We start from the raw sequence: 12,969 nt of genomic DNA, 5'->3' as shown, positions 1-12,969 counted from the left end.
CCTGTGCTCCGCAACGGGAGAGGCCACCACAGTGAGAGGCCCGCGTACCGAAGGAAAAAAAAAAAAGCACCTTCGTCTAAATAACTAAGAGAAGGATGAGCTAGCACAATTTCAATAATGTGCACGCCTTCGAAACTCCCAACTTTTGCAATTTTCTTTACTAATCAAACAGTAAATAAAATGGAGGGTTCGGTGCGAAGGGCCACCGTTTTGCCTTAAGATACAGAAAAGATATGAAGGTGACAGCACAGAAACGCACTGCTTCCCTCAGACTTGCGAGCTTTCCCCTTGTTTTTCAACCCAAACAGCATTAATACATAATGATTTCAGGTGGTTAGGGCGAATGCGATTGCCTAAGAAATTTAAGGAAAGAAAAGGAAAACAGGACCGTTACCATCATAATTCCTGAAAGTTTTACTCTGGAAATTTCCAACATAGCTAGTACTGAGCCATTCTGTAGCCCAGAACACTCAAACTAGGACTGAAATCGTTATTTTCAATTTCTTCCCTTGACTTCTGTGCTGATGTGTAAGGTAGAACTTTTTCTTTTTTAAAATTGTTATTGAAGAGGTAATAATTGTTGCCTGCAACAGAGAACACCTGTAAGTTGCACAGACACAGAAAAATGAATCAGGGGTCTACGAAGGGAAAATGCCAGTTCCCCTTACAGAAAAGATGCTGATTATCCCGCGTTAGGCAAAACTAAATCAGGAAGATGACTTTTTCTTAACAGATCTTTTCAGTAGGAAGAAGACCTAATAAGAATCTTCTATGCTAGATATCTGTATTCTGTGGAAATTACACAAGTGGTCTTGACGTGGGGGTAAAAACATGACAGCCGACGGCCATCTATACAAAGTCATAATTAAACACTGAAACCACTCTCATTGAAATTTTCTACTATTTTTTTTTATGGTCCTTAAAACTTGTTTCGATTGTCATTTGATTCATAATTAGGAAAGCAGTCTTCCCTAGATAGTAGACCTTTTGAAAGTCAAAGGTTTTACTGTTCAAATTCTGAGCTTGACTTTAAAATTTAACGGTGGCTGCTTGACAATGTAAAAATATGAACTAAGAGAGATGAAAATGAAAATAATGTTAACCATTATTACTGCACACATGACACTGTACTCAGCCGCCCAAATAGAATTAAACAAAGTTCCCTAAAATCTTTCTCCTATAACCAGAGTGGGCAGTGTACACAAGCTAGATGTCCTTTTGTGACACTGGGCTGCCACTGGCATCGCACACAGACAAGCCTCCTAAGGCTGGGGAAGCACCTTCCGTCGCTCTGCCCCCAGCTCCACAGGTCCCTAATTATTCCAACTTTTGGGCAACATCTTTATCTAGTTGAGAAGTTACAGTGGAGCTACTGTTAACAAAGCAAAGCAAACCAGAAGGACGCGCCTTTACTCTTTTCAGCTGTACAGTGACTCCAAGCAGACGCCCCTAAGACGTCAACTGGTAGGGTGGCAGAAAGGCAGGGAATAGAGGAACACAAGCCTTGCCAAACAAATTATTTCATTCAAAGAAAAGTGCACTGCTTTCTACGCATCAGACCCAATGAAAAAGCAGAGAAAAACAAGCACATGTAATAACCACTAGTTACTTACTGCATACAATGATGACAGCAATGTGTGTGTCCTGCCCCTGCCTAACAAAGCACGACATGAGAAATGCTCTCCCTTCAGCCAGAACAGAGACATACTAGAGAGGATCTGCACCTTAGTGAGGACTGAGGACACGCAGCCCCAGGGCTGCTCACCAGAGTCACCTGGTCAACACACAAGAGAGGCACTCACGTGTGAAGACAATGGAAGGAGGGGAAAAGGGAAAAATAGGTAATTACGCACATCCTAAGAATATCTACAATTTTTTCAACAAATACAACGACGTACTATTCTTAATATGGAAAGATGTCTTACAAAGCAGTTAACAGTAGCCCCCACCGAGAAAATGAAACATGAATACAAAGTTCACAGAACTAGATAAAACACATCCATGATCATAAGGAAAAGCAAAACAACCTTTTCACTTACAAAACTGTACAAGATGAAAAACGTAACACGTCTGCAAAGACATGGTAACATGGACGCCCTCAATGAGCTGGGGACACAGATCTTCTGGAGGACAAGATGGACACACGTATCAGGAACCCTGAACAGAGTAAGTGCACTGCTGTGACTTCATCTTAAAAGTGAGACAGCGAGGCAAAATACTTCTGAGTACGTTAAAGTCAACATTATTTAAAACAGTGAAAAACTGTAAATATCCTTAATGTTTAAAAATAGGTAAAATTACATAATCACTATGCAATCATTAAAAATTGTTTTTTCTGAGGAATATTTAATGAAATATGAAAAGGCACCTTGATGTTAAATGAAAAACACAGGTCACAAGACAACAGTCAGTGTGATCCCAGGTTTGTAATAAACGCACAGAGAACGGCCTGAAGCAAACACATGAAACTGTAAGTAGGGAAACTGTTACCACGTCTCCTGCACTTTTTACGTGAGTTTTCTGTAAGAGCATGTAAATCCTTTCGGACACAGAACAGCCCCTTCCCAAATAAGCTGGGGAAACCACTGGGTATTACATATGCTCTACAACGACCCAATTTTTATTAACTTCTTACCCCCACTACCATGTGGTCCCTATTAAAAGTCTAAAATTCAAAGGTTAAAGTACCAAAAGGTTACTATCACGTACAGATTTTATGGTGAGGTATTAAAATTGATTTTAAATAGCTTAAGATATTTCGATAACAGTGCAGCAGGAATTTTTTAAATTAATTTTTTTATTGGAGTATAGTTGGTTTACAATGTTGTACTGGTTTCTACCGTACAGCAAAGTGAATCAGCCATACACATGTCCACTCTCTTCTAGACTCCATTCCCATATAGATCATTACAGAGCACCAAATAGAGTTCCCTGTGCTATACAGTAGGTTCTTATTAGTTATCTTTTATATATTGAAGCAGGAATTTTAAAACTTAGAAAATTATAAATGCCAAGGACTGCTGCTAAATCAGAGATTCTGCATCATTCAGAAATACATGTAAAGATACTGGAGTGAAATTCACAGGAAATGAACAACTTTAAGGTGCATAACCTTAAAGGGGCATTCAGTATATTCACAACGTGTGCGACCACCATCTGTGTTAAGTCACAGAACATTTCACCACCTGAAAGAAAGCTCCGCACCCAATAAGCGGTCACTCTGCATACCCCACTCCCCAGGCCCTGGAGACCACCAAGCTATTCTTTCTATGGATTTACTTATTTTGGACATTTCACATAAATGGGATCATACAATTTGTTGTCTAGTTAGTTCTTTTTTAAATACATTAATATTTATACTAAGCACATAAGATGTAATAATTGAATAACTTGAATTTACAGCATCTTAAAAAAGCAAACTGTTATAACAACAGCTAACAAACAATCCTGTGAAAAAATGGGCAGAGGATCTGAACAGACATTTTTCCAAGGAGGACATACAGCATAGATGGCCAATAGACACATGAAAAGATGCTCAACATCATTAATCATCAGAGAAATGCAAATTAAAACCTCACACCTGGTAGAATGGCCATGATGGCCATCATCAAAATGACAGGAGATGGTAAGTGTTGGTGAGGGTGTGGAGAAAAGGGAACACTTGTGCACAGTTGGTGGGAATGTAAATTGGTGCGGCCACTATGGAAAAGACTATGGAGGTTCCTCAAGAAATACAAAATAGACTCTAACATGTGACCCCGTAAAAAGATACACTCCTGCGTATCTTTCCAAAGAAAGTAAAAGCACTAATTTGAAAATGTATATGGACTTCTTTGTTCAATGCAGCATTATTCACAATAGCCAAGACAGGGACACAACCTAAGTGTCCATGGATGAAGAAGTGGTGGTGTATATACAGTGGAATATTACTCAGTCACAAAAAGAAGGAAATGCTGCCATTTGTGACAACATGGATGACTTGAGGGCATTATGTTAAGTGAAATAAGTCAGAGACAGACAAATACTGTATGACCTCTCCTGTATGTGGAATCTAAAAAAACTGAACTCACACCAAAAGGATTAAAGACCCAAATGTAAGACCAGACACTATAAAACTCTTAGAGGAAAACATAGGAAAAACATTCCCTGACATAAACCACAGCAAGATCTTTTCTAACCCACCTCCTAGAGTAATGGAAATAAAAACAAAAATAAACAAATGGGACTTAAAAGCTTTTGCACAGCAAAGTAAACCACAAACAAGACAAAAAGACAACCCTCAGAATGGGAGAAATATTTGCAAATGCAACAACGGACAAAGGATTAATCTCCAAAATATACAAACAGCTCATGGAGCTCAATATCAAAGAAACAAACAATCCAATTAAAAAATGGGCGGAAGACCTAAATAGACATGTCTCCAGGGATGACAGATGGCCAAAAGGCACATGAAAAGATGCACAACATCACTAATTATTAGAGAAATGTAAATCAAAACTACAATGAGGTATCTCCTCACTCTGGGTCAGAATTGCCATTATCAAAATATCTAGAAACAGTAAATGCCAGAAAGGGTGTGGTGAAAAGGGAACCCTCCTGCACTGTTGGTGGGAATGTAAGTTGATAACAACCACTATGGAAAACAGTATGGAGGTTCCTTAAAAAACTAAAAATGGAACTACTATATAACCCAGCAATCCCACTACTGGACATATACCCTGAGAAAACCATAATTCAAAAACAGTCATAGGGCTTCCCTGGTGGCGCAGTGGTTGAGAGTTCGCCTGCCAATGCAGGGGACACGGGTTTGTGCCCCGGTCTGGGAAGATCCCATGTGCCGCGGAGCAGCTGGGCCCGTGAGCCATGGCCGCTGAGCCTGTGCGTCCGGAGCCTGTGCTCCACAACGGGAGAGGCCACAACAGTGAGAGGCCCGCGTACTGCAAAACAAAAACAAGAACAAACAAACAAAAAAAACCAGTCATGTACCACAATGTTCATTACAGCTCTACTTACAACAGCCAGGACATGGAAGCAACCTAAATGTCCATCGACAGATGAATGGATAAAGAAGATGTGGTACATATATAAAATGGAATATTACTCAGCCATAAAAAGAAACAAAATCAAGTTATTTGTAGTGAGGTGAATGGACCTAGAGTCTGTCATACAGAGTGAAGTCAAATCAGAAAGAGAAAAACAAATACCGTACGCTAACACATATATATGGAATCTAAAAAAAAAAAGGTACTGATGAACCTAGTTGCAGGGCAGGAATAAAGAGGTAGACACAGAGAATGGACGTGAGGACATGGGGTGGGAGGGGGAAGCTGGGGCGAAGTGAGAGTAGCATCGACACATATGCACTACCAAATGGAAAACAGTTAGCTAGTAGGAAGCAGCAGCATAGCACAGGGAGATCAGCTTGGTGCTTTGCAATGACCTAGAGAGGTGAGTTAGGGAGGGTGGGAGGGAGGCTCCAGAGGGAGGGGATATGGGGACATATGTATGCATATGGCTGATTCGCTTTGGTGTACAACAGAAACTAACACAGTATTGTGAAGCAATTATACTCCAATAAAGATCTATTTAAAAAAACAAATGTGGTCAAAAGGTACAAACTTCCAGTTATCAATAGGTGACCGTAGTTAATAATACTGTATTGTGTATGCAAAAGCTAATGAGAGAGTAGATTTTAAAGGTTCTCATCATAAGATCAAATCTGTAACTGTGTTAGGTGACACATGTTAACTAGACCTATTGGTGATCATTTTGCAGTGTGTACAAATATCAGATCATTACGTTGTACACCTAAAACTAATGTTATAAGTCAATTACATCTTAAAAAAAAAAAAAAAAAAAGTCTGTGAGTTGGAGAACTCGACAAAAACAAAACTCAAAGCCCCCGGAGCGCCCAGGAGCAAGAAGGAAGGTCCAGAACCTGTGCTGCAACGTCCTGGCCACCCCCGCCCGCAGTGGCCCTTCTCCGGGGTTTCAATCCCTGCCTGGTCCCCAGATGCTTTCTCCAGGCTGCCGCCACCTGGGTTGCCTGCTGGCATAAAAACACCTCTGCTTAGTGAGACACCTCTTTGCCTCACAGCTTCTCATGGCCCTTTCTCCTTCTTCATAACATGCTATAATTTCAGCAGTTCCCATCCAATGTGAATTCTGAACAATTATCATTTTATACAAATTGCATCACACACATATGGGAAAAAATATGTACGTGGTGCACCAAGAGTCTGTTTTAAATTTCCGCACTCCTTTTCAGCAGTGGATGGGACTTATGACCTGAAGACACCTGTGGCAGCTCTACAGTTTAAACTCCAGTAGTTTAAAGAACAAGTACATACAGTCGAGTCAACAAAAACCAAACAAAAAACTAGCAGTTAAAAAAAATCTTACACTGTTTTGCATTGCAACTTTTTTTCTTTAGAAGGGGTCAGCTGCAGACGGGGCAGGGCTGTGTTTAATGCTGTGCAGAGAAGAGGCCTGTGGGACCAGGACAGGGTTTCAATGAGAAGCCAATTAGAAACAGCACTTTGAAATCCTCTCAACAATTACAAATAGAATCTGGCTGAAGCTGAGCCCAGGACTCCCCGTCCATGCCCCCCACCCATGCCCAGCACACATGGGAACCGAGCTCCCTGTCAATGGCATGTCCAGAGTCTCCTGACAGAAACAGTCCAGGAGGTCAGGGAGACAGTGTCCCTTCACTGCTATTTCCCCAGGAGTCATAATTAAAAGATTTTCTGAGGCACTAAGATTGGACTCCTGGGTGACCAGAAACCCTGCCTATAAGCCATTAAAGACCTGAAGATTTTCTGCTGTTTAAACAAAAGCACAAAACTCATGCCACACTGAAGGCTTTCTTTCTCCAGAATGTTCAGCACTGTAACTGACATCAAGAATCTCTTCAATACCATGGTTACTTGTATCTAAGACCAAAGAGCAGAATAAACAAACAAACAATGCTGCAAATAACCTAAAACTTTAGTGTTTGAAGCTAGGCTTTTGCTGGCAGCAGTGAAGAACCTGCCTATCTGTATTCAGATTACTCTGCAACCAGATGTAAACTAGGGCATTTAGGACTCAGCCCAGGGCAGTGAGCAGAAAATGGGAAGACTTTCAAGGAGGTGGTTAACTGTCCAGATACAAAGGCAGCGAGAGCCCGTCAAGGGGAATGAGGCAGAAAACCAGCTGAGAACTTCGGCTGGACAGCCTGACTGAGGCCACCCTCCAACCAGGGCCTCGAGGGAAGAAGGGACTGGGGAGACCTGCAAATCAGGCAGAACAGGGCTGCCTCAGTTTACCTCCTGGTACAGACATACTTATGAGCTGAAGAAAAAAGACACAGAGGATAAGTCCAAATATACTGGAAATACAGTGATTTATTAATGAGCTTCTCCCCTTTCGGGGATCAAGGTAGAATGTACTCGGTTAATGGCCAAGTCCCTGAACACACAATCTTGCAGTCACATCGACGACCGCGAGGCCGCAGAGGGTCCACACTGTCACAAGCCAGCCAGACAGGGCCTCCAGGGGAAACGTGCTCTGACCACTAACTGCTTGAACAGCCAATGGGGTGGATGCTAAAAGGAGACAAGGCATTAAAAAGTGGAGCGAGTCTGGGAACTGGGCAGCAGGGGAGGCGGGGGGTGTCCCCTCAGTCCTGCCCGCGCCCCCCTCCCCCATCCAACCCCTGTCATCAAACATCCCCCCCCTGCAGTCCAGGTCCCTCGGGCCTCATTCCGCCCCCATCTGCCCACTTTTACATTTCAGTAAATACAAACAGCAGTTTCGTCCCTTCCTACAACTGTGATGCTGAACAATGTCACAGAAGTTCCCAAACAGAGGTGGCTCCCGGGGACTGCTCCCCCCGAAGCATCTCTTCACCAAACACTGTCTCAACTCTTACCCTGCCCCTCCCAGTTCGCGTCCCCACCCCGGGACACGCGAGCCCCCCTACTGCACAGGGAGCACGGAAAGCCCGTGGACGTCCTGCTCCAACTAAGGAAACGGGGCCTGAAATGCCGAGAGCTCTCCTCAATGCTGCTTCCTCTGCACTTTGTCACTATCCCTTTGTTTTCTTTCATGGCCAGACTTCTCAAGAGGTCAGATACCACTCTGACCAATAACTCCTCTTTTACTCACTCGCAACCTGACCTTCATTCCTATCATCCTCTAGTGAAACGCTCCCCGCAGAGGCCGTCCTCCCCTCTAGGCCCACGCTCCCAGAGCAGGGACCCTACAGCTACTTGCTCACCTTGCAGTTGTTCCTGATGGGGTCTGACCCCAGATGTATCTTCCTGAAACAAAGATCGAACGACATAGCCGCCGACCACTGCCTCCCCTGGACAAACAAGCAGGGGACGGCCAGGGGACTCCCAAGTCTGACTGTTCCAGCCAAACCGCCACTCTGAGTCACAACATATCTTACACGCCAGCCACGACCCAGCACACACGCTCTCCGACTGCATCGCACACGACCCTGCCTCTGTACTTCTGCTTGCCTTGACCCTCCGCCCGCACTGCCACCGTCAAAACCTCAGCCACCCTGCAGGGCTCAGGCGACACAGTTCTGCTGCTCCAGTTCCTTCCATCTTTGCCTCTTGCGTTCCTATTACACGTGTGTCTGTTACGGAACACATCATTCTCCTCGGTATTACAGTAAATAACGATGTGAGTATCATCCCCGGAGATTAGGGGAGCCCAACAGTCAACTTACGTCTTATTTTTACAACTCCTTCTCTTTCTAGAAATGCATCTTATGTAAAATAATACTCAGTAAAGGCTTGAGGTTTTAAAAATGAAATCAAGGTAAATAAAGAACTTGGGATAGAAGGAGTACACGAAATAAAACGGGACAATCTTCTCTGAACATGTAAACCCTTCTCTCTGCTCGCTCTCACACACTCACCTATTGCTCAATGGACTTGACGGACAGGTGGTCAGACCACCGCCCAGGCTGCAATCCTGTCCATGTCCTCTGTGGACGCTTTCCCTACAGTTACAAGTGAGGAAGAGCGAGGACAAGATGGGTGAGGGTATCCTCAGCTGCTGCTGTTGCTGCCACTGCCACCAGTCGAGAGAGGCCTGGAAGGGCCAGGTGAGGCTCTACCTAAACGAGGGCCCGTGGCACCCCAGGCCAGTCAGCAAAAATGACAACTCAGCTCTACAAGGCCCCACGCAGCTTATTCACTTAGAAACGTTCAAAAAAGCTCGGATATACCATGTGTCAAACTCCCGGAATGGTGTAAACACTTTTAACAAGTTTTCTCTCATATTACCAAGGAAAAGCCAGTTTCATCACCTCGGGCTGCCGGGAGCGGCTCTCAAGGTGGATTCCGAGCAGCAGGAGGGCAGCTCTCCTCTAGAGGTGGTTCTGTAGCCGGTGAGGCTGGAACAGGTAGGAGGACGAGAGACGACAGGCTCAGCCACGAGGGATCACAGAGCTTCCTGGGGGTGTTAGACCCCCAGATGATGTCAGAGGCTTGGCAGCGGCCGTTACAGGGAACTTCAAAGGCCAACATCAGTTTTGGAATTTCTGTGGACTGAGCCCCAAAGCCTCACCATCATAACCTCGTATTAAGAAACGGTAAGCAAGGGCTGTGCAGGTGAGGTGAGTATGCTCTGCGGCGTCACATCAGCATCACATACGTGTGGTCTGGCACCACTTAACTGAAAAACTTGAGACCTGTGGCATCAACGAGGTAAAGCAACAAAGGATGGAAAAAGCTCAGTGGCGCTAATGCCACTAAGTGGTGGTTTATGCAACCCAAACGAACCACAGAACGGCAGGAGATCTGCTGAGATGGGGGATCTAGAAAGTTTTTCCATTATGAGAATGACCAGCTTCAGTAGAGATAGAACCCCAACTGTCAAAGGGGGGAATGACCCCCTTTACCCCAAAAGCCACTGCAGCAGCTCCTCAAATGTGCCTATGAGCGACTCCTTCAGAAGTTCAGGCCCAGGGGAAGAGCCCTCGGGCCACGAGCTCTCTCAGAGGACCAACAGCAAAGCGGCCAAGGGGCCACCTGCACCTCTGCCGAGTGAGGCGGGTGCTGGGGCCAGACAGCGCGGCGGTTTCCCTGTCCTCACAACCATCTTCTATGTGACTTATCAACTTATCTGTTAAAAACCCTGATGTGTATAACACACATGACTATCACTGTCTGTAACCTTAGCTAAAATGCTTTCACTAGTCTACACCCCCTTGACTTTAATCTTGCCACAAAAGCTTAACTTTCATGTGCTCAAAGCGGCCTTACCTTCTGGTTCTTTCATTATTTCAAAGTTTACAGGACTATCATACCTCCATGAGTTATCCCATCAGCTTTGCCTCTCTGTAGACTTGCAATTATTTTGGTAAGAAACGTGGATTTAGTTTTCTATCAAAATTCCTTGCCAGTTACAAGCCGCCAGAAACAATGGAGGGACCAAGTGCCAATCCATCGCTAAGTACTAGGCCAGGTACTGGACAATGGTCCTTCCCACAGAAACTGGGAAGTTACAGCACTGCATATTTTACTAATAAGAAAATGGAAATTCAGAGCTATCAGGAAGCTCATCCAAACGGGCAGCTAGAAGAGGGCGGCGCTACACCTACGAGGGGGGGTCCTAGAGGAAAGCTCACGACGCGCAGCCCCCCAGACCCTGCGGCTCTGCGCTTGTCATGCTGCACTGTAATCTGTAATGGTGTCTATTCTGTTTTACTGGCATGTGATTTCCATTTCACATTCAAATCATAGGTGTGCTTATTACTAGAACAGACCCCTTTCGGCCAGTATAACTTGGATGGGTACTGGTAGGTACACACAGTCACTGTCAAAGGAAGAATCTACACAGTGTGTGTGTTTTAACTTAATGTATAAAAATGTACTGCCATTCACTAGTCATATGATGCAGGCCCACTGAGGGGGTTCCCGGATATTCCCTCCTAATAATCACCCTCTTATACCTTTATCTGCCCTCCCAGTTTTGTTTTTATAATCGCAAGTGAGACGTTAATGATACTTACAATCCAAATACCGAAACCGTAAGATTGTAATGAATTTTTTTCCTTTCATTGTTTACTATTTTATCCTAATTTGACAGCCAACGTTTCAGAAGCAACTCATCTTTCATGTTTTTGTTTAATAAAAACTTTTTTTTATAGAAAATTTTATGCCCTTATTTTGTTTCATAATATTTAATTGTGTAAATTCAGTAACAAGAACAACGGACACACACAGGTCTGTGAAAACATCAGCAGGATGCCCAGCTCGCAGGTTGTCACTTCCCGTGGGTGGCCTCTCGAATGAAGACGCCCCCCGCCCCCGCCCGAGGGTGCTCCTGATGTCTGGCCTCTGTGCCAGGACAAAGCAGTGCTAAAATGGGTCACCCCACTGCCCCCACCTGCAATATCTACATTCACTGGGTATTCTCGAGGAGAGCTCTGTTACGCTGGGACTTGGCTAAGGCGACAACAAACCTCAATTTATCTTGGTGATGACTGACATCTAAACTTTCCTTCAAGAAACAGAGAGGTCTGGCATCCTTACTCGAGATGAGAAGAGATAAATGCCCTCACAGCTTTGTACCTTCTCCTCTCTCATCAGTTCTGCACAGGCACAGTCAGATTCACAGCAGCACCTGTTCTGCTGCGGCGGCCAGTAACTGTTCACCTTTAGCAGGCATCGCAATGAATCACAGAGCAACAGAACTACCTCCAGCCATCCTGCCAGGCTGGGACGAGAGCAGGGCGGGATCCAGCGTCCAGCGTGTGGCCCAGGTGAGGCCCACGCAGGACGTCGGGAGCCAGCACTGCTCTGAGCGGTAAGCAACAGGCTTCGTCGAGTGCAATTCTATTCCCCCAGACGAAACGCTCTAAAATTCTGCCTCTTACTCTTCTCTTACGTCACACACCCAAGACTTCCAAGGCAGTATTCCCGTACCACACATGCCACTTAACCCCGATGGGTTATGAGTTGTTATTCTTTTGATGAGGAAACGGTCTTTATTTGTTAGTGCACTTTTAAAGGCGTGACATTTATATTACTGAATGAAGAGCGTATTTAAATTCATCAGGAATGGGGCACTAAGATGACTGTATCTCAATGGACACAGTGGCCAAGCCACTTCTTCCTTTATTTTTGAACTGTTCGGAAATGATCTTTTCGTAAAGGTTTAGAAAATTCTGCCTGTGAATAAATCTAAATGATTCTGGAGCTTTTGATTGGATGCTTTTGTGAAAGCCCTTCTTCCCTAATTACTGGTCTGCTAAGCTTTCTGGTTGCATAATTTAGATTCTGGGGGGTTTTTTTTGGTGGGGGGGAAAATCAACACCCCATTTCACTAAGGCTTGCAAATTTACAGCACTGTATAGCTTTCAAAATATGAAATCTATTATTTCTTTTTTCAGCTTCTAATTTCATGGTTCTTGAAATTTGTATTTAAGGTTTACCTTATTTTAATTTTTTCTTCTCTTGCAAAGAATCAACTCCTAAAATTTTCTGTATGAAAACCATCCATTTTATGCTTGTAAAAGTTTTTTCCCTTAGTTACATTATTCTAAAGTCTGAGGTTGAATACTGCAGTTAAAAAGACAGAAATTATAAAAGAAAGTTTAAGCAGATTAGGTAAATGCCTTACAGATGATTTAAGGTGCTGTCATTAATCATATCAATAAAGTCATATACAAGGTTATGTAAAGTTATAAAACCAGCTCTATTTAATAGCTACTTTAAGAAAACTAGATTACATATTTCAAGTCCTGGAAAAGTGGTCACAGTGCACTGTGGAGGACAAGATCCAAGTGTAATTATAGTCAATGGGATTAAGCACGTCGATGGGAGATGCTCACCCATGAAAAATGCAATTCTGTGACTTTCTACAGTTCACCCCAAAGCACCAACCTGCTCAATGGTTACAAATATCATTGGAGTCACGACAAATCAAGTAATGTTATCTGTCACTGTGACCCCCCCCCCC

At 43.9% G+C, this 12,969-nt stretch overlaps 1 protein-coding gene across 1 annotated transcript in view; it reads right to left on the bottom strand.

Moving 5' to 3' along the window:
- The window catches only part of CECR2 (CECR2 histone acetyl-lysine reader), a 66,272-nt gene that overhangs the window by 29,942 nt on the left and 23,361 nt on the right, over window positions 1–12,969 (bottom strand). The window contains 1 exon segment of the mRNA XM_007472318.1: window positions 8,918–9,001. Coding sequence (XP_007472380.1) covers window positions 8,918–9,001 — 84 coding nt within the window.

This window comes from Lipotes vexillifer, unplaced genomic scaffold, assembly GCF_000442215.2.
Source record: "Lipotes vexillifer unplaced genomic scaffold, Lipotes_vexillifer_v1.1 scaffold395, whole genome shotgun sequence".
NCBI lineage: Eukaryota > Metazoa > Chordata > Mammalia > Artiodactyla > Lipotidae > Lipotes > Lipotes vexillifer.
This window is presented reverse-complemented; position numbering and strand designations above follow the sequence as displayed.